This window comes from Chaetodon trifascialis, chromosome 9 (genome assembly GCF_039877785.1).
Source record: "Chaetodon trifascialis isolate fChaTrf1 chromosome 9, fChaTrf1.hap1, whole genome shotgun sequence".
In the NCBI taxonomy this organism is placed as follows: domain Eukaryota; kingdom Metazoa; phylum Chordata; class Actinopteri; order Chaetodontiformes; family Chaetodontidae; genus Chaetodon; species Chaetodon trifascialis.
Genome location: NC_092064.1, coordinates 20882174 through 20904634, shown reverse-complemented (window position 1 = coordinate 20904634; position 22461 = coordinate 20882174). Strand labels below are relative to the sequence as shown.

General features: G+C 40.3%; 4 protein-coding genes across 4 annotated transcripts; all 4 read right to left on the bottom strand.

Moving 5' to 3' along the window:
• Positions 1-937: 937 nt before the first annotated feature.
• LOC139335896 (extracellular calcium-sensing receptor-like) lies at positions 938-4587 on the bottom strand. Its single transcript, XM_070969683.1, has 6 exons — positions 4397-4587; positions 3864-4161; positions 2915-3709; positions 2516-2743; positions 2214-2337; positions 938-1854 (listed from the first exon to the last, which is right to left on the bottom strand). The coding sequence occupies exons 1-6, from the start codon at positions 4426-4428 to the stop codon at positions 938-940; spliced, it is 2394 nt and encodes a 797-aa protein (XP_070825784.1). The 5' UTR covers positions 4429-4587.
• Positions 4588-7458: 2871 nt separating this feature from the next.
• On the bottom strand, positions 7459-11153 carry LOC139336083 (extracellular calcium-sensing receptor-like). The gene is made up of 6 exons (XM_070969962.1): positions 10963-11153; positions 10444-10741; positions 9456-10250; positions 9057-9284; positions 8719-8842; positions 7459-8360 (listed from the first exon to the last, which is right to left on the bottom strand). The coding sequence occupies exons 1-6, from the start codon at positions 11049-11051 to the stop codon at positions 7459-7461; spliced, it is 2436 nt and encodes an 811-aa protein (XP_070826063.1). The 5' UTR covers positions 11052-11153.
• A 1355-nt stretch (positions 11154-12508) lies between these two features.
• On the bottom strand, positions 12509-16705 carry LOC139335894 (extracellular calcium-sensing receptor-like). Its single transcript, XM_070969682.1, has 6 exons — positions 16512-16705; positions 15993-16290; positions 15006-15800; positions 14610-14837; positions 14302-14425; positions 12509-13425 (listed from the first exon to the last, which is right to left on the bottom strand). Exons 1-6 carry the CDS (start codon positions 16541-16543, stop codon positions 12509-12511), a joined length of 2394 nt encoding a protein of 797 aa, XP_070825783.1. The 5' UTR covers positions 16544-16705.
• Positions 16706-18058: 1353 nt separating this feature from the next.
• On the bottom strand, positions 18059-22158 carry LOC139335893 (extracellular calcium-sensing receptor-like). Its single transcript, XM_070969680.1, has 6 exons — positions 21965-22158; positions 21446-21743; positions 20459-21253; positions 20063-20290; positions 19755-19878; positions 18059-18975 (listed from the first exon to the last, which is right to left on the bottom strand). The coding sequence occupies exons 1-6, from the start codon at positions 21994-21996 to the stop codon at positions 18059-18061; spliced, it is 2394 nt and encodes a 797-aa protein (XP_070825781.1). The 5' UTR covers positions 21997-22158.
• Positions 22159-22461: the final 303 nt, after the last annotated feature.

Sequence of the window (22461 nt, the reverse complement as noted above, 5' to 3'; positions counted from 1 at the left end):
TGGTGGGGTTGGAGGCTGACCTGTGTGCAGGAGTTCCTTTGTTTTGGAGACGCTCAAGTACAAGTATTTCTGTGCACCACTGTGTGAGATGGGAGAGGGACTCATTGTGGCTGGTACCCGAGTTGTTATCGTTGAGTAATCTAATTACTGCTGTGTTGTCCGAGTATTTGAGGTATGTGATGATGGGAGAGGGGCTGACACTGTCATTGGTATAGAGGGTAAACAGGAAGGGGCACAGGACATAAGCTTGTGGGGCTCCAGTATTGGTGATGAAGGATGAGGATGTTGTGCTGCCTACTTTCATGAATTGTGGTCTGTCACTGAGGAAGCTGTGTACTTAGTGGATGAGAAGTGGTGGGACATTCAGGTGATGGTGTTTCCTGATCGTCTGGTGGAAGAATCTGGCAAAGTTACCAGGCGGTTCGGGATGTTGTCGGAGGTAGTGGAGGAGACATCCCCAGTCCCCCCTTTGGCCTTGTAGGTGAACTGGTTTGGGTCCAAGCATGGTTTGACTGTTGGAAGGAAATGTTGAGAACTAGCTTCTCCAGACATTTCATGATGATTGAGGTGAGTGCAACTGGGTGGCAGTGGTTTGGTTCTGAAGGGCAGGGTATCTTGGGTACTGGTATGACAGTGGATGTTTTCCACAGGTTGGACACTGAGGCAGTCCTGTAGGAATCCCAGAAGAGAGAGTGCACGATGGAAGAGAGCTCCATCCCACACTCCTTCAGCACCCGTGTGTAGATACCATCAGGGATGGTCATCGAAGGACCAGAAATAATGATATCAAATTTGTTTTCATTTAGCTGGAGAAAATTATTTCATGTCCAGCATTTTATTGATAACAGACAAAAAAATAACTGACTTCTTTCACTGTCTTTGTTTTTTGTTTTTTTTTAACATCAAATCCTCACCAGATGTGGGGAGACTCCTATTGTCAGTCAAAATGATTTTGGTGTCCCTTCCCCATCATATTCTTCTTTGTATTCTTCTCTGGTTTCAGTAAGATAATATAACATTTTGGAATAAAAATACAAATCAGTAGTCCAAAACTTGAAGCCAGAATAGCAAATATCTCCACAGCAACACTGAATTTCCCAGGAGAGCTGACATACGCTGGGATAAAAGTGATCCATACTGCACAGAATATCAGCATGCTGAAGGTGATGAATTTGGCTTCATTGAAATTGTCAGGCAGTTTCCGAGCCAGAAAGGCAAGAAAAAAACATAACATGGCCAAAAGTCCTATGTACCCAAGTACAGCCCAAAAGCCAACAGCTGAGCCCAGAGCACACTCTAAGATGATTTTGTCATTAAACGTCTTGAAATTCTTAAATGGAAAAGGGGGAGAAATCATTAACCAGAGGATACATATGACAACTTGTACAAGAGTGAAACCCAGAACACTGAGTTTCTGCTGAGCAGGCCCAAACCATTTCATCACATTACTACCTGGAAGTGTGGCCCTGAAGGCCATTAACACCACTATTGTTTTTCCCAGAACACAAGAGATGCAGAGGACAAAGGTGATGCCGAACGCTGTGTGTCGCAGCATGCAGGACCACTCAGAGGGCTGGCCGATGAAGGTCAGAGAGCACAAGAAACACAGAGTCAAGGAGAAGAGCAGCAGGAAGCTCAGCTCAGAGTTGTTGGCCCTGACAATAGGAGTCTGCCTGTATCTGAAGAAAATGAACGCCACAACAGCAGTCAGACATGTTCCAAGTAGGGAGGCTGCAGTGAGCAGAGCTCCCATGACCTCTTCATATGATAGAAACTCGGCCTCCTTCTTTACACAGGCATCTCTTCTCTCATTTGACCAGAACTCAGGGTCACAACTCACACATGTGATGGAATCTGAAAAATAATATTGAAACAGGAGTTAGTCTTGCTCGCTACACTGACCATGTTTTGTCTTGTTGCCATTGAGGTTCTGATATCACTGATAAATAATTGACAATGAACGTTTTAACTTCAATATACAGGACAGTGTAAAGGGGTATTATTGATTCATTTTGGTTCAATGTGCTTATTTCTTAAAAACTAAACATGTATTTTGTACTCAAAATTATCATGTTGTTGTGTTTATAAATTATCAAGCATGGTTTCTTTCACTCTCAATGCATTTATTGCAGTTTCATAGAGACAAATAAACCTCAGTGGATATGACAAAAAAGATGCATATTCAGGCGTTATTGCATTCAATATGACTACACCTGAAATGTTGCTTATTTCTCCTTCTGCACATCTTAAACAGTCATAGCAGCAGATAGGCTTTCCTTTCTGCAGAACCTTGCGAGTTCCTGGTGGACATTTCTCACTGCAAACTGACAAAGGCACCTGAATAAACAAGACAAAAATGAAACAACAAATATGTTTTTGCATTTATCTATGATTCATTTTGATGCATTGAAGCCAAACATTATGATACAGGAGCAGTAACGTATAACTTTCATGGTCACTTTCATAATCTGAAATGACTTTCATTTACAGTTACAATAATCACATGGTAACTGACCTGTTTTGAGTTCTGTGTCCAAATTATAGACTTTTTTTGCACTTTCAGCTGGTTGTCTGCAGGTAGAGATGCATCATAAAGACCAACTGGGACAAAATCCACAATACCATTATCTGTTGGCTGCCAGTTTATAATTTCATACTTTGCTGGTGGGTCTCCATTCTCATTAAAGTAAACCTCATCTCCTTCCTTTGTTTTGAACCGAATCCTTCTCATGTGCTGTAAAATCTAAAAAGATATGCAACAATATAGAGCATTATTTGCCAAACATTTTGCGGCTCTGTTGTCTCAACAAACATGATAGAGTGCAGCAATTTATTTTTCAAAATTGAAACCATTTTCTGTGTTTATGTTACTTAATGTAAAAACCATCGGTTAAGTCTTTGGTGTTCAACTCACCGTAAATGGATCTAGCTGCACCTTGTTGTTACATGTTTTATTACAGCCAAAAATATTATGAAGTGCGTGGGCCACAGCATACACTCCTTTATAGACGTTGTAAAAAAGAGGCATGAGTGACATATCAGTGAAGCTGTTTTGTACTCCAGTCAGATCTTCATGTCCAGTACATTCACTCTGATTCACTGCTGATGACTCTGACTGCTTGAACTTACAGTTAAATAATGTCTCCCAAAACTCTGTAAACCATTTGTTACTAGATGAATTGAGCGGCTTCACATCCAACATGAACTCTCTCATGCCACTGACGTGTGCTTTGGGGATGGACAGGCCGATGGCACCATCCAGAATATGATGCCTGTCATTGGCTGCAGTAGAGGAATCAAAGATCCAGCCCTCAGTGCCTACCCACTGATACCCAGTCAAATTATGGCGAGACAACGCATGTATTATCAAATACAATTCTGGGGGTGAGAGGAAAGTGACGATCACCTTGGAAGTGGAAGCCTTGATAATGTCAATGATCTTTTGTATTTTGTCTGGTGGATCTGTTCTAAAGACAGACACAGAGTACTCCAGACAGATGTCCAGCTGCTGGGTGGTTTCTGTAAATGTGGCCATGCCATTATTGCCGTAATCATTATTTGTTCTAATGGCTCCAACCCAAGTCCACCCAAAGTGTTTGACCAACTGGGCCAGAGCTCTGCTCTGGTAGTAGTCACTGGGTATTGTTCTGAGGAAGGATGGGTACTTGGTTTTATCACTGAGACAAGCACAAGTAGCAAGGTGGCTGATCTAGAAGAAATAAGAAATTATATCCTAAGATAAAAATGTACAACCCACTACAATTATTTCAAAACCTCTTTGCAGTGACTAGTGACAAAGTGGGAGAATTACAAAATGATAGTAATATTTTTAAATTGATTACATTTCTACCAATCTTACCCACCAGTGGGATATGAAAGGGTCCAATGACAGCAGATATAGCCATGCAAGGAGACGAAGTGGTCCCTCCCATGATGGCCTGCACATGGGCAGGTCTGGCACATGGTGCCTTGGTGCGTGCAAATACCAGTTCATTACCATTAGCCAAAGTCAATGCGACTGTCAAACCTCTGGCAATGAAGACACAGGAATCATAGATCTTATAGCCCAGAGAGATGCCAGGCAGTAGGTCTGTGCTGTTATTAATCTCCTCAATGGCAAAGAGCATAGCCTGAGCATACTGGATCCCCCTGAAATTAATACTTGATGCAGGCAGATACAAACAGATGAAATTGCAACCACTTTGTCCTTAAAATAGAAACAAGAAAGTAAATGAAACCATTTGATGGTATTTATACACACAACAAGAACTATTTCTTATTTTATTCTTCAATTCGATCATCTTTTTTGTACCTACATTGGAGGAGTAGACACTTCCTTTTAGATATTTGCAGTATACATATATATATGTAAAAAAAAAATAATGTTATCATTTACCTGGTGCACTGCAGTGGCAGTGGTTTGTGCATGTAGGTATCCTGTCTGTGCTCCCACTTGCTGTGGGAAGAGAAGATTCCCCCCAATAAAATGTCCCCATCTTTAGATAGCTGGGCACTCTCAGGATGACCTCTCCGCCTGCACACCAGCTCTTCAGCCTGACAGAAAAACACCACCAACAACAGCTGCAAGAGTGCCCAACCCTTCTCTGGCCACCTCTCTGTGGACGTCATACTGTCTAAGAGAGCTAAACCACTGGGTGGCATCACACCTTACCATACCTTAATGTAAATCAAAACCTTGCACTGGTATTTATACATTATGGAGCATCATTTTCATACTTAAACGATGTTAACTTATCTCAAACCACATGATAGAGGGGAGGTGCCAAAACAGAAAAAGAGTTTCAGGCCTTACCCTTTTTCAGAGATCTTAATCTGAATTGTATATTCACTCGTGCTGTACGACGGGGGGGTGAAACAAGCTGTAATCTCAACAATTTCACTTTAATAACATTGATATGGTTATTAGCAATAAGCAATTACATGTGTTAGCTTATTTACACATCAGTCAGTAGATTTTGTGTCCATCTGAAGAATATTCACTCTTGATTTAGTTCTATTGGTCTGAATTCTTCAGGTGTGAAAAGCTCTACTATGTTCACCAGCTAGTTGCTTACTTTGTCTGATATTGGGTGATTGGCAGTTAGCATACAGTGGGTTTTTAGACTTGGTGATTTGAGTACAGCCTTTTACGGCTGGTAAGAGTGAAAACATATCAAAACAGTAAAATTTCGGGACTTGAAAATGAAGTAACAGAGACAGGCTGGGTTGGTGAAAGATCGAATGAAATAAAAACCCCAACTCCAAAAAAGTTAGGGCACTGTGTGAAACATAGTTAAAACAGAGTTAAATAACATGCTAAACTGCTTTGGTATCTACTCAGTTGAAAACATTGCATGCAAAATATATGAATTCTTTTGGGAGAAGTTGGGAAAGGGGCAGCAAAGTACTGGGAAAGCTGTGGAATGCTCCAAAAGCACATGTTTGGATCATTCCACAGATTAACAGGTTCATTGGTTACATTTGATAATATCACAATTAGGTATGAAAAAGGCATCCTCAAAAGGCTCAGTTGTTCACAAGCAAGGATGGAGTGAGGCTCACCACATTGTGAACACATTCTTGTAGAAAAGATATTACTGCATGGCTTGGGAACAATTTGGAAAACTGTTAATTTGCAAGTTGTTATGTTTTTATTTATGTTTTCCACAGCATTCCACATTTTTTGGAATCAGTGTTGTATTGTGGTGGTTTGGAAAACTCTAGGGTTTTCTTGTGTACTGTGGAGAGGATTGAGGCTTTGTTTCCTGTGTTTGCTTTTTTGGCAGGGGCTGGATGTGGTTCACCAGGTGGGTGGGAGCTGGCTCCAATACAGCTGGGACTCATCGCAATCAAGCACAGCATAAAGACGCTGGACTGCAGAGGACTCTGTACCAGATTGTTTCTGCTGCTTAAGACCAAACCATGGATGTCATGCAGCGTTTTCTCGGGCAAGTACTTTCCAATGGAAGGAGTAAGCCTACTAGAAAAAACAAACTTTCTCTTTGGCAGGCAAAGTTTCCCTTCCCCATGAGTGGAACTGAGAGGAGTAGCCTGTCTATTTATGGCAACAAGACAGACACAACATGATTACCAGATAATAAATGGGTAACATTACAGCACTTTTCAAAACAAAGGTGATGTGCTTTACATGGTAGAACTAGGATCAAAACATATCAGGACAATGTCAAATATTCATTCATTCATTCAACCTTTATTTTAACTCGGAAAATACATTGAGGTAGAGACCTCATTTACAATGTAGCCGAGTAAAACAATAAAAACAAAAGCACTTAGACATGGAAAAAGCCAATGACATAAAACTTACATAAAAATGAGTAAGAGGAAGAGCAATAAAAGCCATAGAAGAAGGACCCATTTAAAATAAATAAGATAAACAAAAGCAACAATGATGAGTAAAAACAGTAAAAATGCAAACCATTAATCAAGTAAAACAGGAGCACCTAGAAGCATAGCATGAAACGATTAAGGATTTAAATTGCCCTATGGATAAAAATGAGGAAAGCTTTAAATGGCTCTGCATCTTGTTCCATGTTGCAGGTGCGCAATAGGAAAAACTGGATTTTCCAAGATCAGTAAAAACAGCTGGCACCTGCAGCATGATCCAATCACTGGACCGAGTATGATAAGAACCCACATTAAAAGAGAGCATAGAACTAATGTAAGAAGGTAAAAGACCCATAAGAGCTTTATAAATAAATAAAACCCGGTGTCTTTCCCGTCTTACACTGAGAGAGGGCCACCCAACCTTAGTATACAGGTCACAGTGATGAGTGTCATAAGTATCTCCAGTGATGAATCTCAAGGCTGAGTGATAAACAGAGTCCAAGGGCTTCAGAGTGGCAGCAGAGGCATGCATGTATAAAATATCACCATAATCTAAAACCGATAAAAAAGTTGCCTCAACAAGCATCTTTCTACAATGCAGTGGAAAGGAGGGTCTGTTTCTATAAAAGAAAGCAATTTTGATTCTCAACAAAGACACAAGCTTGGAAACATGACACTTAAAGGTTAACTTTTCATCAATCCAAATACCAAGGTACTTATACTCTGTCACCCTTTCAATATTTGCACCATTCCTGGTAGAGATGATGAAGCTGTCAGGAGTTATGTTTTGTGATCTGGAGAACAACATAAATTTTGTTTTGTCTGCATCGTTTGCAGTACAGTACAACATGGTGTCATCTGCATATAAATGAATATATAATCTGGCAATGGTGACATTTATACACAGGACGCCAGGATGTTGTTGGAAAACAGGGATGGCCTTTGAAGGGCCAAAAATAATGATTTCAAATTTGTTTTCATTTAGCTGGAGAAAGTTTTGGGATGTCCAGCACTTTATTCATGACAGACAAGAAAATAACTGACTTCTTTAATTGTTTTTTACAGCAAATCCTCACCAGATGCAGGGAAACTCCTATTGTTAATCAAAAGATTTTAGTGCCCCTTCCCCATCATATTCTTCTTTGTATTCTTCTCTGGTTTCAGTAAGATGATATAACATTTTGGAATAAAAATACAGATCAGTAGTCCAAAACTTGAAGCCAGAATAGCAAATATCTCCACAGCAACACTGAATTTCCCTGGAGAGCTGACATACGCTGGGATAAAAGTGATCCATACTGCGCAGAATATCAGCATGCTGAAGGTGATGAATTTGGCTTCATTGAAATTATCAGGCAGTTTCCGAGCCAGAAAGGCCAGAAAAAAACATAACATGGCCAGAAGTCCTATGTACCCAAGTACAGCCCAGAAGCCTACAGCTGAGCCCAGAGCGCACTCTAAGATGATTTTGTCATTAAACATCTTAAAATTCTTAAATGGAAAAGGGGGAGAAATCATTAACCAGAGGATACATATGACAACTTGTATAAGAGTGAAACCCAGAACACTGAGTTTCTGCTGAGCAGGCCCAAACCATTTCATCACATTACTACCTGGAAGTGTGGCTCTGAAGGCCATTAACACCACTATTGTTTTCCCCAGAACACACGAGATGCAGAGGACAAAGGTGATGCCGAACGCTGCGTGTCGCAGCATGCAGGACCACTCCGAGGGCCGGCCGATGAAGGTCAGAGAGCACAGGAAACACAGAGTCAAGGAGAAGAGCAGCAGGAAGCTCAGCTCAGAGTTGTTGGCCCTGACAATAGGAGTCTGCCTGTATCTGAAGAAAATGAACGCCACAACAGCAGTCAGACATGTTCCAAGTAGAGAGGCAGCAGTGAGCAGAGCTCCCATAATTTCTTCATATGATAAAAACTCTGCCTCCTTTTTTACACAAGCATCTCTTCTCTCATTTGACCAGAACTCAGGGTCACAACTCACACATGTGATGGAATCTGAAAAAATATTATAGCAGATGTTAGACTTGTTCACAACATTTGTCTTGTTTTGTGTCCATGTTGCATCTTCTCCAGGCCTCTACAAGATTATGAGATAATAAATGGGTAACCTCATGATGTGTTATCTTGAATGATTTGGGTCTTATACACATGAAATGAGATGTCATTATTTCTACTTTCTTTCTAGTTTCGAGATCAATAGATTTTTGAGTTGCTTAAAAGATGGCATGATGACTGTATAAGTCATACCTTTAAAATCAGAATGCAAAAATATGATATTCCTTCACAGTGGCATGTGTACATGACAACTATTAGATTTGTGTTTTGTTTTGTCTTGCATTTAATATTACTCCACCTGTAATGTTGCTTATTTCTCCCTCTGCACATTTTAAACAGTCATAGCAGCAGATAGGCTTTCCTTTCTGCAGACCCTTACGAGTTCCTGGTGGACATTTCTCACTGCAAACTGACAAAGGCACCTGCATAAACAAAGGCATGATGAGAAAAATGTATAACCATTGATTTTTACAGTTTTGTCTCAGCAACCATCTATTAAAAAATAATAATAAATTAAAAAGAAAGAATACATTTTGACACAACAAAAGCAATCAGAAGACAACAGCTAATACCTTTCACAAGTATATCTATTCAAATTGATTTTTAAAAAATGACAGTGATCACATGGCAGTTTACCTGTTGTGAGTTCTGAGCCCAGATTATAGACCTTTGTTGCACATTCAGCTGTTTGTCTGCAGGTAAAGATGCATCATACAGACCAACTGGGACAAAGTCCACAATGCCTCTTTCTGTCGGCTGCCAGTTTATAATTTCATACTTTGCTGCTGGGTCTCCATTCTCATTAAAGTAAACCTCATCTCCTTCCTTCGTTTTGAACCGAATCTTTCTTATGTGCTGTAAAATCTAAAAAGATATGTATCAATGTAGATGATTATTTGCAAACATTTTGTGGCTCTATTGTCTCAACAACATGATAGACAGAGGGCAACAATTTATTTTTCAAAATTGAAACCATTTTGTGTTTTTGTCACTTAATGTAAAAACCATCGGTAAAATCTTTGGTGTTCAACTCACCGTAAATGGATCTAGCTGCATCTTGTTGTTGCATGTTTTACTACAGCCAAGAATACTGTGAAGTGCGTGGGCCACAGCATACACTCCTTTATAGACGTTGTAAAAAAGAGGCATGAGTGACATATCAGTGAAGCTGTTTTGCACTCCAGTCAGATCTTCATGTCCAGTACATTCACTCTGATTCACTGCTGGTGACTTTGACCGATTGAACTTACATCTAAATAATGTCTCCCAAAACTTTGTGAACATCTTATTACTTGATATATTGAGCGGCTTCACATCCAACATGAACTCTCTCATGCCACTGACATGTGCTTTGGGGATAGACAGACCGATGGCACCATCCAGGATGTGATGCCTATCAATGACTGCAGGCTGGGAATCAGAGATCCAGCCTTCACTGCCTACCCACTGGTACCCAGTCAAGTTGTGGTGAGACAACGCATGTATCAGTACATCCATATCCATGGGGGAGAGGAAAGCAACAATCACATTGGAAGTGGAAGCTTTGATAATGTCAATGATCTTTCTTATTTTGTCTGGTGGATCTGTTCGAAAGAAAGATACAGAATACTCCAGACAGATACCCAGCTGCTGGGCAGTTTCAGTAAATGTGGCCATGCCATTATTGCCGTAATCATCATTTGATCTGATAGCTCCAACCCAAGTCCACCCAAGGTGCTTGACCAACTGGGCCAGAGCTCTGCTCTGGTAGTAGTCACTGGGTATTGTTCTGAGGAAGGATGGATACTTGGTTTTATCACTGAGACAAGCACAAGTAGCAAAGTGGCTGATCTAGAAGAAAATTGAAAGGAAACAAAGAAATGACTTTCTGAGGTAAAGATGTAAAATATATAAATAAAATGAATATACATTTACACAGAGCATTACAATTATTTTGACCCTTTTTTCGATGACCAGCTGAAATAATTACACACTAATAACATGTTTTCACACATTTTAATTCATTATTACTAATCTTACAAACCAGTGGGATATGAAAGGGTCCAATGACAGTAGATATAGCCATGCAAGGAGACGAAGAGGTCACTCCTATGATGGCCTGCACTTGGGCAGGTCTGGCACATGGTGCCTCGTAGGGTGAAGATACAACTTTGTTACCATTAGCCAAAGCCAGTGCCACTCTCACTCCTCTGGAAATGGAGCCACAGGCATCATAGATCTTGTAACCCAGAGAGATGCCAGGCAATAGGTCTGTGCTGTTGTTAATCTCCTCTATAGCAAAGAGCATAGCCTGGGCAAACTGGAACCCTCGGAAATTCAAACTTGATGTGGACAGACACAAACAGATGAAATTGCAACCAATTTGTCCTTAAATTAGAAACAGTAACATAGTAAATGAAACCATTTGGTGGTATTAATAGAAACAACAACAATATTTTTTCTTATTTTAATATTTAGTTTGATTACCTTTCCTATCTCCATTGTATCAATACTTACTTCCTCTTACACAATTATTTATATAGATTTCCAGCATATACTTTACCTCGTACATTGCAGTGGCAGCGGTTTGTGCATGTAGGTGTCCTGTCTGTCTTTCCACCTGCTGTGGAAAAAGAAGATTCCCCCCAGCATAATGTCCCCATCCTTAGATAGCTGGGGGCTCTCATGATCCCCTCTCCGCCTGCACACCAGTTCCTCAGCCTGAGAGACACACACCACCAACAACAGCTGTAAGAGTGCCCAACCCTGCTCTGGCCACCTCTGTGTGGACGTCATACTGTCTAATTGAGCTAAATCACTGGGTGGCATCACATGTACTTTAATATAAATGAAAGCTGGCACTGGCATTTATACACTTTGCAGCACCATGAAACATAATAATAGAACAGTGATGTTGAATCTCCATGGGCCTGCAGGTGGCCAAGAGGAGGGAAGTGCACAAACAGGAAAAAGAGTTTTGAGTCTTGGTCTATTCTTTATATCTTAACTCCCAAACTGGAACATTAATGCATGTTCACAGTGTACCTTCATGCAAGTGTACATGTATGTGTGTATACACACACCATAGGCATTTTCACCAGGATGGGGGACAGTTATTTGCACGCTTAGATTAGATTAGATTTAGATTTATTTGTCCTTCTGTGAGGAAAATTGTTTCCACCTTCTCCTACAGTACACAAATACATAAAACTGGACAGAATACATCAAACTTGACAACTATATATAAAAATCCCACACCATACACCCATGACCAGCACATTCTCAAACTTGACATGTCAGAGACACACAAGTTCAGGCACAACTGCATTTCAGTCTGGATGTTCAATTCTGTTCTGTTATGGCAAAGGGGACAAAACTCCAACTGAACTTCACTTTCTTTCATGCCAGCAACCTGTAACTGTGACCAGATGGGAGGAGTACAAAGTGTGGGCTGAGAGGGTGACTGAGGTCAAGTGCTAAGGTGTGTGTTGTGTCTGCAGTGGCTGTGCTGTTTAAGTCTGGGAGGTTCAGCATTGGGAGTGGGTTGACAGCATATTAAAGAGACGGGGAGCAATAGAGGGTAGAAAATGGCTTGAACTATGCTTTTGAAGCATAGCAGCAAAGTAACGGCAGATGGTGGGGGGAAAGGAAAAGAGCTTTGAGTTTGCGGCTGACAGAGTCTTTGTTGATAGCGTTTATGGATGTCAATGGTGTGTTGTTCAAAGCTCAGTTTATTATCTTGGCTGCCAGTGTACATCCTCCACAGTGAAGGGAACAGGGTGTGTTGACTCAGGGATGGGGAGGGTCTCCAGTTACGCCTTACATTCCTCTGAGCAGTACATGATGTCAAACAGAGTGTAAAAAGTGTTCAGGCTTTCAGCAGAACGTTAGTCGTGCACACTGACGAGCGCACCTTTCAACAACATGGATGTCATGCAGCATTTTCTTTGACAAGTACTTTCCAATGGAAGGACCAAAAATAATGATTTCAACTTTGTTTACGGCACTTTATTTGTGACAGACAAGAAAATAACTGACTTCTTTCATTGTTTGTTTGTTTTGTTTTTTTTTACATCAAATCCTTAACAGATATGGAGAGACTCCTGTTGTCAGTCAAAATTATTTTGGTGCCCCTTCCCCATCATATTCTTCTTTGTATTCTTCTCTGGTTTCAGTAAGATAATATAACATTTTGGTATAAAAATACAAATCAGTAGTCCAAAACTTGAAGCCAGAATAGCAAATATCTCCACAGCAACACTGAATTTCCCAGGAGAGCTGACATACGCTGGGATAAAAGTGATCCATACTGCACAGAATATCAGCATGCTGAAGGTGATGAATTTGGCTTCATTGAAATTGTCAGGCAGTTTCCGAGCCAGAAAGGCCAGAAAAAAACATAACATGGCCAGAAGTCCTATGTACCCAAGTACAGCCCAGAAGCCTACAGCTGAGCCCAGAGCACACTCTAAGATGATTTTGTCATTAAACATCTTGAAATTCTTAAATGGAAAAGGGGGAGAAATCATTAACCAGAGGATACATATGACAACTTGTACAAGAGTGAAACCCAGAACACTGAGTTTCTGCTGAGCAGGCCCAAACCATTTCATCATATTACTACCTGGAAGTGTGGCCCTGAAGGCCATTAACACCACTATTGTTTTTCCCAGAACACAAGAGATGCAGAGGACAAAGGTGATGCCGAACGCTGCGTGTCGCAGCATGCAGGACCACTCAGAGGGCTGGCCGATGAAGGTCAGAGAACACAGGAAACACAGAGTCAAGGAGAAGAGCAGCAGGAAGCTCAGCTCAGAGTTGTTGGCCCTGACAATAGGAGTCTGCCTGTATCTGAAGAAAATGAATGCCACAACAGCAGTCAGACATGTTCCAAGTAGGGAGGCTGCAGTGAGCAGAGCTCCCATGACCTCTTCATATGATAGAAACTCTGCCTCCTTTTTTACACAGGCGTCTCTTCTCTCATTAGACCAGAACTCAGGGTCACATCTCACACATGTGATGGAATCTGAAAAATAATATTGAAGCAGGTTTAATTCTTGTTCACTACACTGACCATGTTTTGTCTTGTTGCCTTTGAAGTTTTGATAATACTAATATATAATTTACAATATTATTCAATGATTTTTATTACATTTATTTTATTTCAATGAAACTACATGCTATCATCGTGAATGATAAGAACGTTTGAACTAAAATATAAAGGACAGTGTAAAGAGGTATTATAGATTAATTTTAGTTCATTGTTCTTATTTCTTGAAAATTATGCATTGTGTATTTGGCAATATCATGCTGTTGTGTACATAAATGATCAAACATGCTTTCACCAGTCTAAATACATTTACTGCAGTTTCAGAGACAGATCAACCTCAGTGGATAAGACCAAAAGTAAATGCATATTCAGGCACCATTTGAAGGCAGTGGGACAATTAATTTTTATAGGTCTTTTTCTAATTTGAGTGGTAAATAATATATGACTATTACTATTACTATTATTATTACCACTACTAAATATACTACTAATATTATTGTTACAATATCAATTTAGGAAAATACGTATTGCATTTATACTCAACTTTATCATGAAAACTGTCTGACCTAAGCACTCACAGTAGTTGTACCAAAAAATACTGCCGACAATGCATGCCACAATACCTCCCTTCATACATTTTTGGTCTTGGTCTGTACCAGCTCTATATGGAAAGTGTCCTGAGACAACTTCTGTTGTGATTTGGCGCTATACAAATAAAATTGAATTGAATTGAATTGAATTTTTAGTGCGTAAGATTGATTTTTTATTTGCTGAAAAGACTTTCTCAAAATTGACATGCAAACATGGAAATATTTATAGTTTTGTTTTGTCTTCCATCAAATATGACCACACCTGTAATGTTGCTTATTTCTCCCTCTGCACATCTTAAACAGTCATAGCAGCAGACAGGCTTTCCTTTCTGCAGACCCTGGCGAGTTCCTGGTGGACATTTCTCACTGCAAACTGACAAAGGCACCTGCATGAACAAAGGCATGATGAGAAAAATGTGCAACCATTGACTTTCACAGTATTGTCTCGGCACCATCTATTTTAAATTTTGACACAACACAAGCAATCAGAAGACAACAGCTAATAACTTTCACAAGTATAACTATTCAAATTGATTTCCAAAAAATGACAGTGATCACATGGCAGTTTACCTGCTGTGAGTTCTGAGCCCAGATTATAGACCTTTTTTGCACATTCAGCTGTTTGTCTGCAGGTAAAGATGCATCATAAAGACCAACTGGGACAAAGTCCACAATGCCATTTTCTGTCAGCTGCCAGTTTATAATTTCATACTTTGCTGGTGGGTCTCCATTCTCATTAAAGTAAACCTCATCTCCTTCCTTTGTTTTGAACCGAATCTTTCTTATGTGCTGTAAAATCTAAAAAGATATGTAACAATGTAGATGATTATTTGACAAATATTTTGTGGCCCTATTGTCTAAACAGGATGACAGACAGAGTGCAGCAATTTATTTTTCAAAATTGAAACCATTTTCTGTCTTTATGTGACTTAATGAAAAACCATAAGACTCTACTGGTGAACTCACAGTAAATGAATCCAGCTGCACCTGATCGTGACATGTTTCATTACAGCCGAGAATACTATGAAGTGCGTTGGCCACAGCATACACTCCTTTGTAGACATTGTAAAAGATTGGCATGAGTGACATATCAGTGTAGCTGTTTTGTACTCCAGTCAGATCTTCATGTCCAGTACATTCACTCTGATTCATTGCTGCTGACTCTGACTGCTTGAACTTACAGTTAAATAATTTCTCCCAAAACTTTGTGAAAATCTCATCACTCGATGAATTGAGTGACTTTACATCCAACATGAACTCTCTCATGCCACTGACATGTGCTTTGGGGATGGACAGGCCTATGGCACCATCCAGAATATGATGTCTATCCATGGCTGCAGCATGGGAATCAGAGATCCAGGCCTCAGTGCCTACCCACTGGTACCCAGTCACATCGTGGTGGAATAGTTCCTGTATTATCACTTCCAACTCCGTGGGGGAAAGGAAAGTAACAATCACCTTGGAAGTGGAAGCTTTGATAATGTCAATGATCTTTCTTATTTTGTCTGGTGGATCTGTTCTAAAGAAAGATACAGAGTACTCCAGACAGATGCCCAGCTGCTGGGCGGTTTCTGTAAATGTGGCCATGCCATTATTGCCGTAATCAGCATTTGCTCTAATTGCCCCAACCCAAGTCCACCCAAGGTGCTTGACCAACTGGGCCAGAGCTCTGCTCTGGTAGTAGTCACTGGGTATTGTTCTGAGGAAGGATGGGTGCTTGGTTTTATCACTGAGACAAGCACAAGTAGCAGAGTGGCTGATCTAGAAGAAAATTGAAAGAAAAAAAGAAATTACTTTCTGAGCTAAAGATGTAAAATATATAAATAAAATGAATATACATTTACACAGAGCATTACAATTATTTTGACCCTTTTTTCAATGACCAGCTGGAATAATTACACACTAATAACATGTTTTCACACATTTAAATTCATTATTACCAATCTTACAAACCAGTGGGATATGAAAGGGTCCGATGACAGTAGATACAGCCATGCAAGGCGACGAAGAGGTCACTCCCATGATGGCCTGCACTTGGGCAGGTCTGGCACATGGTGCCTCGTAGGGTGAAGATACAACTTCGTTACCATTAGCCAAAGCCAGTGCAACCCTCACTCCTCTGGAAATGGAGCCACAGGCATCATAGATCTTGTAACCCAGAGAGATGCCAGGCAATAGGTCTGTGCTGTTGTTAATCTCCTCTATAGCAAAGAGCATAGCCTGGGCATACTGGAACCCTCTGAAATTCAAACTTGATGTGGACAGACACAAATAGATGAAATTGCAACCAATTTGTCCTTAAATGAGAAACAATAACATAGTAAATGAAACCATTTGGTGGTATTAATAGAAACAACAACAATATTTTTTCTTATTTTAATATTTAGTTTGATTACCTTTCCTATCTCCATTGTATCAATACTTACTTCCTCTTACACAATTATTTATATAGATTTCCAGCATATACTTTACCTCGTACATTGCAGTGGCAGCGGTTTGTGCATGTAGGTGTCCTGTCTGTCTTTCCACCTGCTGTGGAAAAAGAAGATTCCCCCCAGTATAATGTCCCCATCCTTAGATAGCTGGGGGCTCTCATGATCCCCTCTCCGCCTGCACACCAGTTCCTCAGCCTGAGAGACACACACCACCAACAACAGCAGCTGTAAGAGTGCCCAACCCTGCTCTGGCCACCTCTGTGTGGACGTCATACTGTCTCAATGAGCTAAACCACTGGGTGGCATCACATGTACTTTAATATAAATGAAAGCTGGCACTGGCATTTATACATTTTGCAGCACCATGAAACATAATAATAGAACAGTGATGTTGAATCTCCATGGGCCTGCAGGTGGCCAAGAGGAGGGAAGTGCACAAACAGGAAAAAGAGTTTTGAGTCTTGGTCTATTCTTTATATCTTAACTCCCAAACTGGAACATTAATGCATGTTCACAGTGTACCTTCATGCAAGTGTACATGCATGAGTTTATACACACACCATAGGCATTTTCATCAGGATGGGGGACAGTTATTTGCACGCTTAGATTAGATTAGATTTAGATTTATTTGTCCTTCTGTGAGGAAAATTGTTTCCACCTTCTCCTACAGTCCACAAATACATAAAACCCGACAGAATACATCAAACTTGACAACTATATACATGAATCCCACACCATCCACCCACGACCAGCACATTCTCAAACTTGACATGCCACATTCACAAACTCAGGCACAACTGCATTTCAGTCTGGATGTTCAATTCTGTTCTGTTATGGCAAAGGGGACAAAACTCCAACTGAACTTCACTTTCTTTCATGCCAGCAACCTGTAACTGTGACCAGATGGGAGGAGGACAAAGTGTGGGATGAGAGGGTGACTGAGGTCAAGTGCTAAGGTGTGTGTTGTGTCTGCAGTGGCTGTGCTGTTTAAGTCTGGGAGGTTCAGCATTGGGAGTGGGTTGACAGCATATTAAAGAGACGGGGAGCAATAGAGGGTAGAAAATGGCTTGAACTATGCTTTTGAAGCATAGCAGCAAAGTAACGGCAGATGGTGGGGGGAAAGGAAAAGAGCTTTGAGTTTGCGGCTGACAGAGTCTTTGTTGATAGCGTTTATGGATGTCAATGGTGTGTTGTTCAAAGCTCAGTTTATTATCTTGGCTGCCAGTGTACATCCTCCACAGTGAAGGGAACAGGGTGTGTTGACTCAGGGATGGGGAGGGTCTCCAGTTACGCCTTACATTCCTCTGAGCAGTACATGATGTCAAACAGAGTGTAAAAAGTGTTCAGGCTTTCAGCAGAACGTTAGTCGTGCACACTGACGAGCGCACCTTTCAACAACATGGATGTCATGCAGCATTTTCTTTGACAAGTACTTTCCAATGGAAGGACCAAAAATAATGATTTCAACTTTGTTTACGGCACTTTATTTGTGACAGACAAGAAAATAACTGACTTCTTTCATTGTTTGTTTGTTTTGTTTTTTTTTACATCAAATCCTTAACAGATATGGAGAGACTCCTGTTGTCAGTCAAAATTATTTTGGTGCCCCTTCCCCATCATATTCTTCTTTGTATTCTTCTCTGGTTTCAGTAAGATAATATAACATTTTGGTATAAAAATACAAATCAGTAGTCCAAAACTTGAAGCCAGAATAGCAAATATCTCCACAGCAACACTGAATTTCCCAGGAGAGCTGACATACGCTGGGATAAAAGTGATCCATACTGCGCAGAATATCAGCATGCTGAAGGTGATGAATTTGGCTTCATTGAAATTGTCAGGCAGTTTCCGAGCCAGAAAGGCCAGAAAAAAACATAACATGGCCAGAAGTCCTATGTACCCAAGTACAGCCCAGAAGCCTACAGCTGAGCCCAGAGCACACTCTAAGATGATTTTGTCATTAAACATCTTGAAATTCTTAAATGGAAAAGGGGGAGAAATCATTAACCAGAGGATACATATGACAACTTGTACAAGAGTGAAACCCAGAACACTGAGTTTCTGCTGAGCAGGCCCAAACCATTTCATCATATTACTACCTGGAAGTGTGGCCCTGAAGGCCATTAACACCACTATTGTTTTTCCCAGAACACAAGAGATGCAGAGGACAAAGGTGATGCCGAACGCTGCGTGTCGCAGCATGCAGGACCACTCAGAGGGCCGGCCGATGAAGGTCAGAGAACACAGGAAACACAGAGTCAAGGAGAAGAGCAGCAGGAAGCTCAGCTCAGAGTTGTTGGCCCTGACAATAGGAGTCTGCCTGTATCTGAAGAAAATGAATGCCACAACAGCAGTCAGACATGTTCCAAGTAGGGAGGCTGCAGTGAGCAGAGCTCCCATGACCTCTTCATATGATAGAAACTCTGCCTCCTTTTTTACACAGGCGTCTCTTCTCTCATTAGACCAGAACTCAGGGTCACATCTCACACATGTGATGGAATCTGAAAAATAATATTGAAGCAGGTTTAATTCTTGTTCACTACACTGACCATGTTTTGTCTTGTTGCCTTTGAAGTTTTGATAATACTAATATATAATTTACAATATTATTCAATGATTTTTATTACATTTATTTTATTTCAATGAAACTACATGCTATCATCGTGAATGATAAGAACGTTTGAACTAAAATATAAAGGACAGTGTAAAGAGGTATTATAGATTAATTTTAGTTCATTGTTCTTATTTCTTGAAAATTATGCATTGTGTATTTGGCAATATCATGCTGTTGTGTACATAAATGATCAAACATGCTTTCACCAGTCTAAATACATTTACTGCAGTTTCAGAGACAGATCAACCTCAGTGGATAAGACCAAAAGTAAATGCATATTCAGGCACCATTTGAAGGCAGTGGGACAATTAATTTTTATAGGTCTTTTTCTAATTTGAGTGGTAAATAATATATGACTATTACTATTACTATTACTATTATTATTACCACTACTAAATATACTACTAATATTATTGTTACAATATCAATTTAGGAAAATACGTATTGCATTTATACTCAACTTTATCATGAAAACTGTCTGACCTAAGCACTCACAGTAGTTGTACCAAAAAATACTGCCAACAATGCATGCCACAATACCTCCCTTCATACATTTTTAGTGCGTAAGATTGATTTTTTATTTGCTGAAAAGACTTTCTCAAAATTGACATGCAAACATGGAAATATTTATAGTTTTGTTTTGTCTTCCATCAAATATGACCACACCTGTAATGTTGCTTATTTCTCCCTCTGCACATCTTAAACAGTCATAGCAGCAGACAGGCTTTCCTTTCTGCAGACCCTGGCGAGTTCCTGGTGGACATTTCTCACTGCAAACTGACAAAGGCACCTGCATGAACAAAGGCATGATGAGAAAAATGTGCAACCATTGACTTTCACAGTATTGTCTCGGCACCATCTATTTTAAATTTTGACACAACACAAGCAATCAGAAGACAACAGCTAATAACTTTCACAAGTATAGCTATTCAAATTGATTTCCAAAAAATGACAGTGATCACATGGCAGTTTACCTGCTGTGAGTTCTGAGCCCAGATTATAGACCTTTTTTGCACATTCAGCTGTTTGTCTGCAGGTAAAGATGCATCATAAAGACCAACTGGGACAAAGTCCACAATGCCATTTTCTGTCAGCTGCCAGTTTATAATTTCATACTTTGCTGCTGGGTCTCCATTCTCATTAAAGTAAACCTCATCTCCTTCCTTTGTTTTGAACCGAATCTTTCTTATGTGCTGTAAAATCTAAAAAGATATGTATCAATGTAGATGATTATTTGACAAATATTTTGTGGCCCTATTGTCTAAACAGGATGACAGACAGAGTGCAGCAATTTATTTTTCAAAATTGAAACCATTTTCTGTCTTTATGTGACTTAATGAAAAACCATAAGACTCTACTGGTGAACTCACAGTAAATGAATCCAGCTGCACCTGATCGTGACATGTTTCATTACAGCCGAGAATACTATGAAGTGCGTTGGCCACAGCATACACTCCTTTGTAGACATTGTAAAAGATTGGCATGAGTGACATATCAGTGTAGCTGTTTTGTACTCCAGTCAGATCTTCATGTCCAGTACATTCACTCTGATTCATTGCTGCTGACTCTGACTGCTTGAACTTACAGTTAAATAATTTCTCCCAAAACTTTGTGAAAATCTCATCACTCGATGAATTGAGTGACTTTACATCCAACATGAACTCTCTCATGCCACTGACATGTGCTTTGGGGATGGACAGACCGATGGCACCATCCAGAATATGATGTCTATCCATGGCTGCAGCATGGGAATCAGAGATCCAGGCCTCAGTGCCTACCCACTGGTACCCAGTAACGTCGTGGTGGAATAGTTCCTGTATTATCACTTCCAACTCCGTGGGGGAAAGGAAAGTAACAATCACCTTGGAAGTGGAAGCTTTGATAATGTCAATGATCTTTCTTATTTTGTCTGGTGGATCTGTTCTAAAGAAAGATACAGAGTACTCCAGACAGATGCCCAGCTGCTGGGCGGTTTCTGTAAATGTGGCCATGCCATTATTGCCGTAATCAGCATTTGCTCTAATTGCCCCAACCCAAGTCCACCCAAGGTGCTTGACCAACTGGGCCAGAGCTCTGCTCTGGTAGTAGTCACTGGGTATTGTTCTGAGGAAGGATGGGTGCTTGGTTTTATCACTGAGACAAGCACAAGTAGCAGAGTGGCTGATCTAGAAGAAAATTGAAAGAAAAAAAGAAATTACTTTCTGAGCTAAAGATGTAAAATATATAAATAAAATGAATATACATTTACACAGAGCATTACAATTATTTTGACCCTTTTTTCAATGACCAGCTGGAATAATTACACACTAATAACATGTTTTCACACATTTAAATTCATTATTACCAATCTTACAAACCAGTGGGATATGAAAGGGTCCGATGACAGTAGATACAGCCATGCAAGGCGACGAAGAGGTCACTCCCATGATGGCCTGCACTTGGGCAGGTCTGGCACATGGTGCCTCGTAGGGTGAAGATACAACTTCGTTACCATTAGCCAAAGCCAGTGCAACCCTCACTCCTCTGGAAATGGAGCCACAGGCATCATAGATCTTGTAACCCAGAGAGATGCCAGGCAATAGGTCTGTGCTGTTGTTAATCTCCTCTATAGCAAAGAGCATAGCCTGGGCATACTGGAACCCTCTGAAATTCAAACTTGATGTGGACAGACACAAATAGATGAAATTGCAACCAATTTGTCCTTAAATGAGAAACAATAACATAGTAAATGAAACCATTTGGTGGTATTAATAGAAACAACAACAATATTTTTTCTTATTTTAATATTTAGTTTGATTACCTTTCCTATCTCTATTGTATCTATATTCACTTCCTCTTACACAATTATTTATATAGATTTCCAGCATATACTTTACCTCGTACATTGCAGTGGCAGCGGTTTGTGCATGTAGGTGTCCTGTCTGTCTTTCCACCTGCTGTGGAAAAAGAAGATTCCCCCCAGTATAATGTCCCCATCCTTAGATAGCTGGGGGCTCTCATGATCCCCTCTCCGCCTGCACACCAGTTCCTCAGCCTGAGAGACACACACCACCAACAACAGCAGCTGTAAGAGTGCCCAACCCTGCTCTGGCCACCTCTGTGTGGACGTCATACTGTCTCAATGAGCTAAACCACTGGGTGGCATCACATGTACTTTAATATAAATGAAAGCTGGCACTGGCATTTATACATTTTGCAGCACCATGAAACATAATAATAGAACAGTGATGTTGAATCTCCATGGGCCTGCAGGTGGCCAAGAGGAGGGAAGTGCACAAACAGGAAAAAGAGTTTTGAGTCTTGGTCTATTCTTTATATCTTAACTCCCAAACTGGAACATTAATGCATGTTCACAGTGTACCTTCATGCAAGT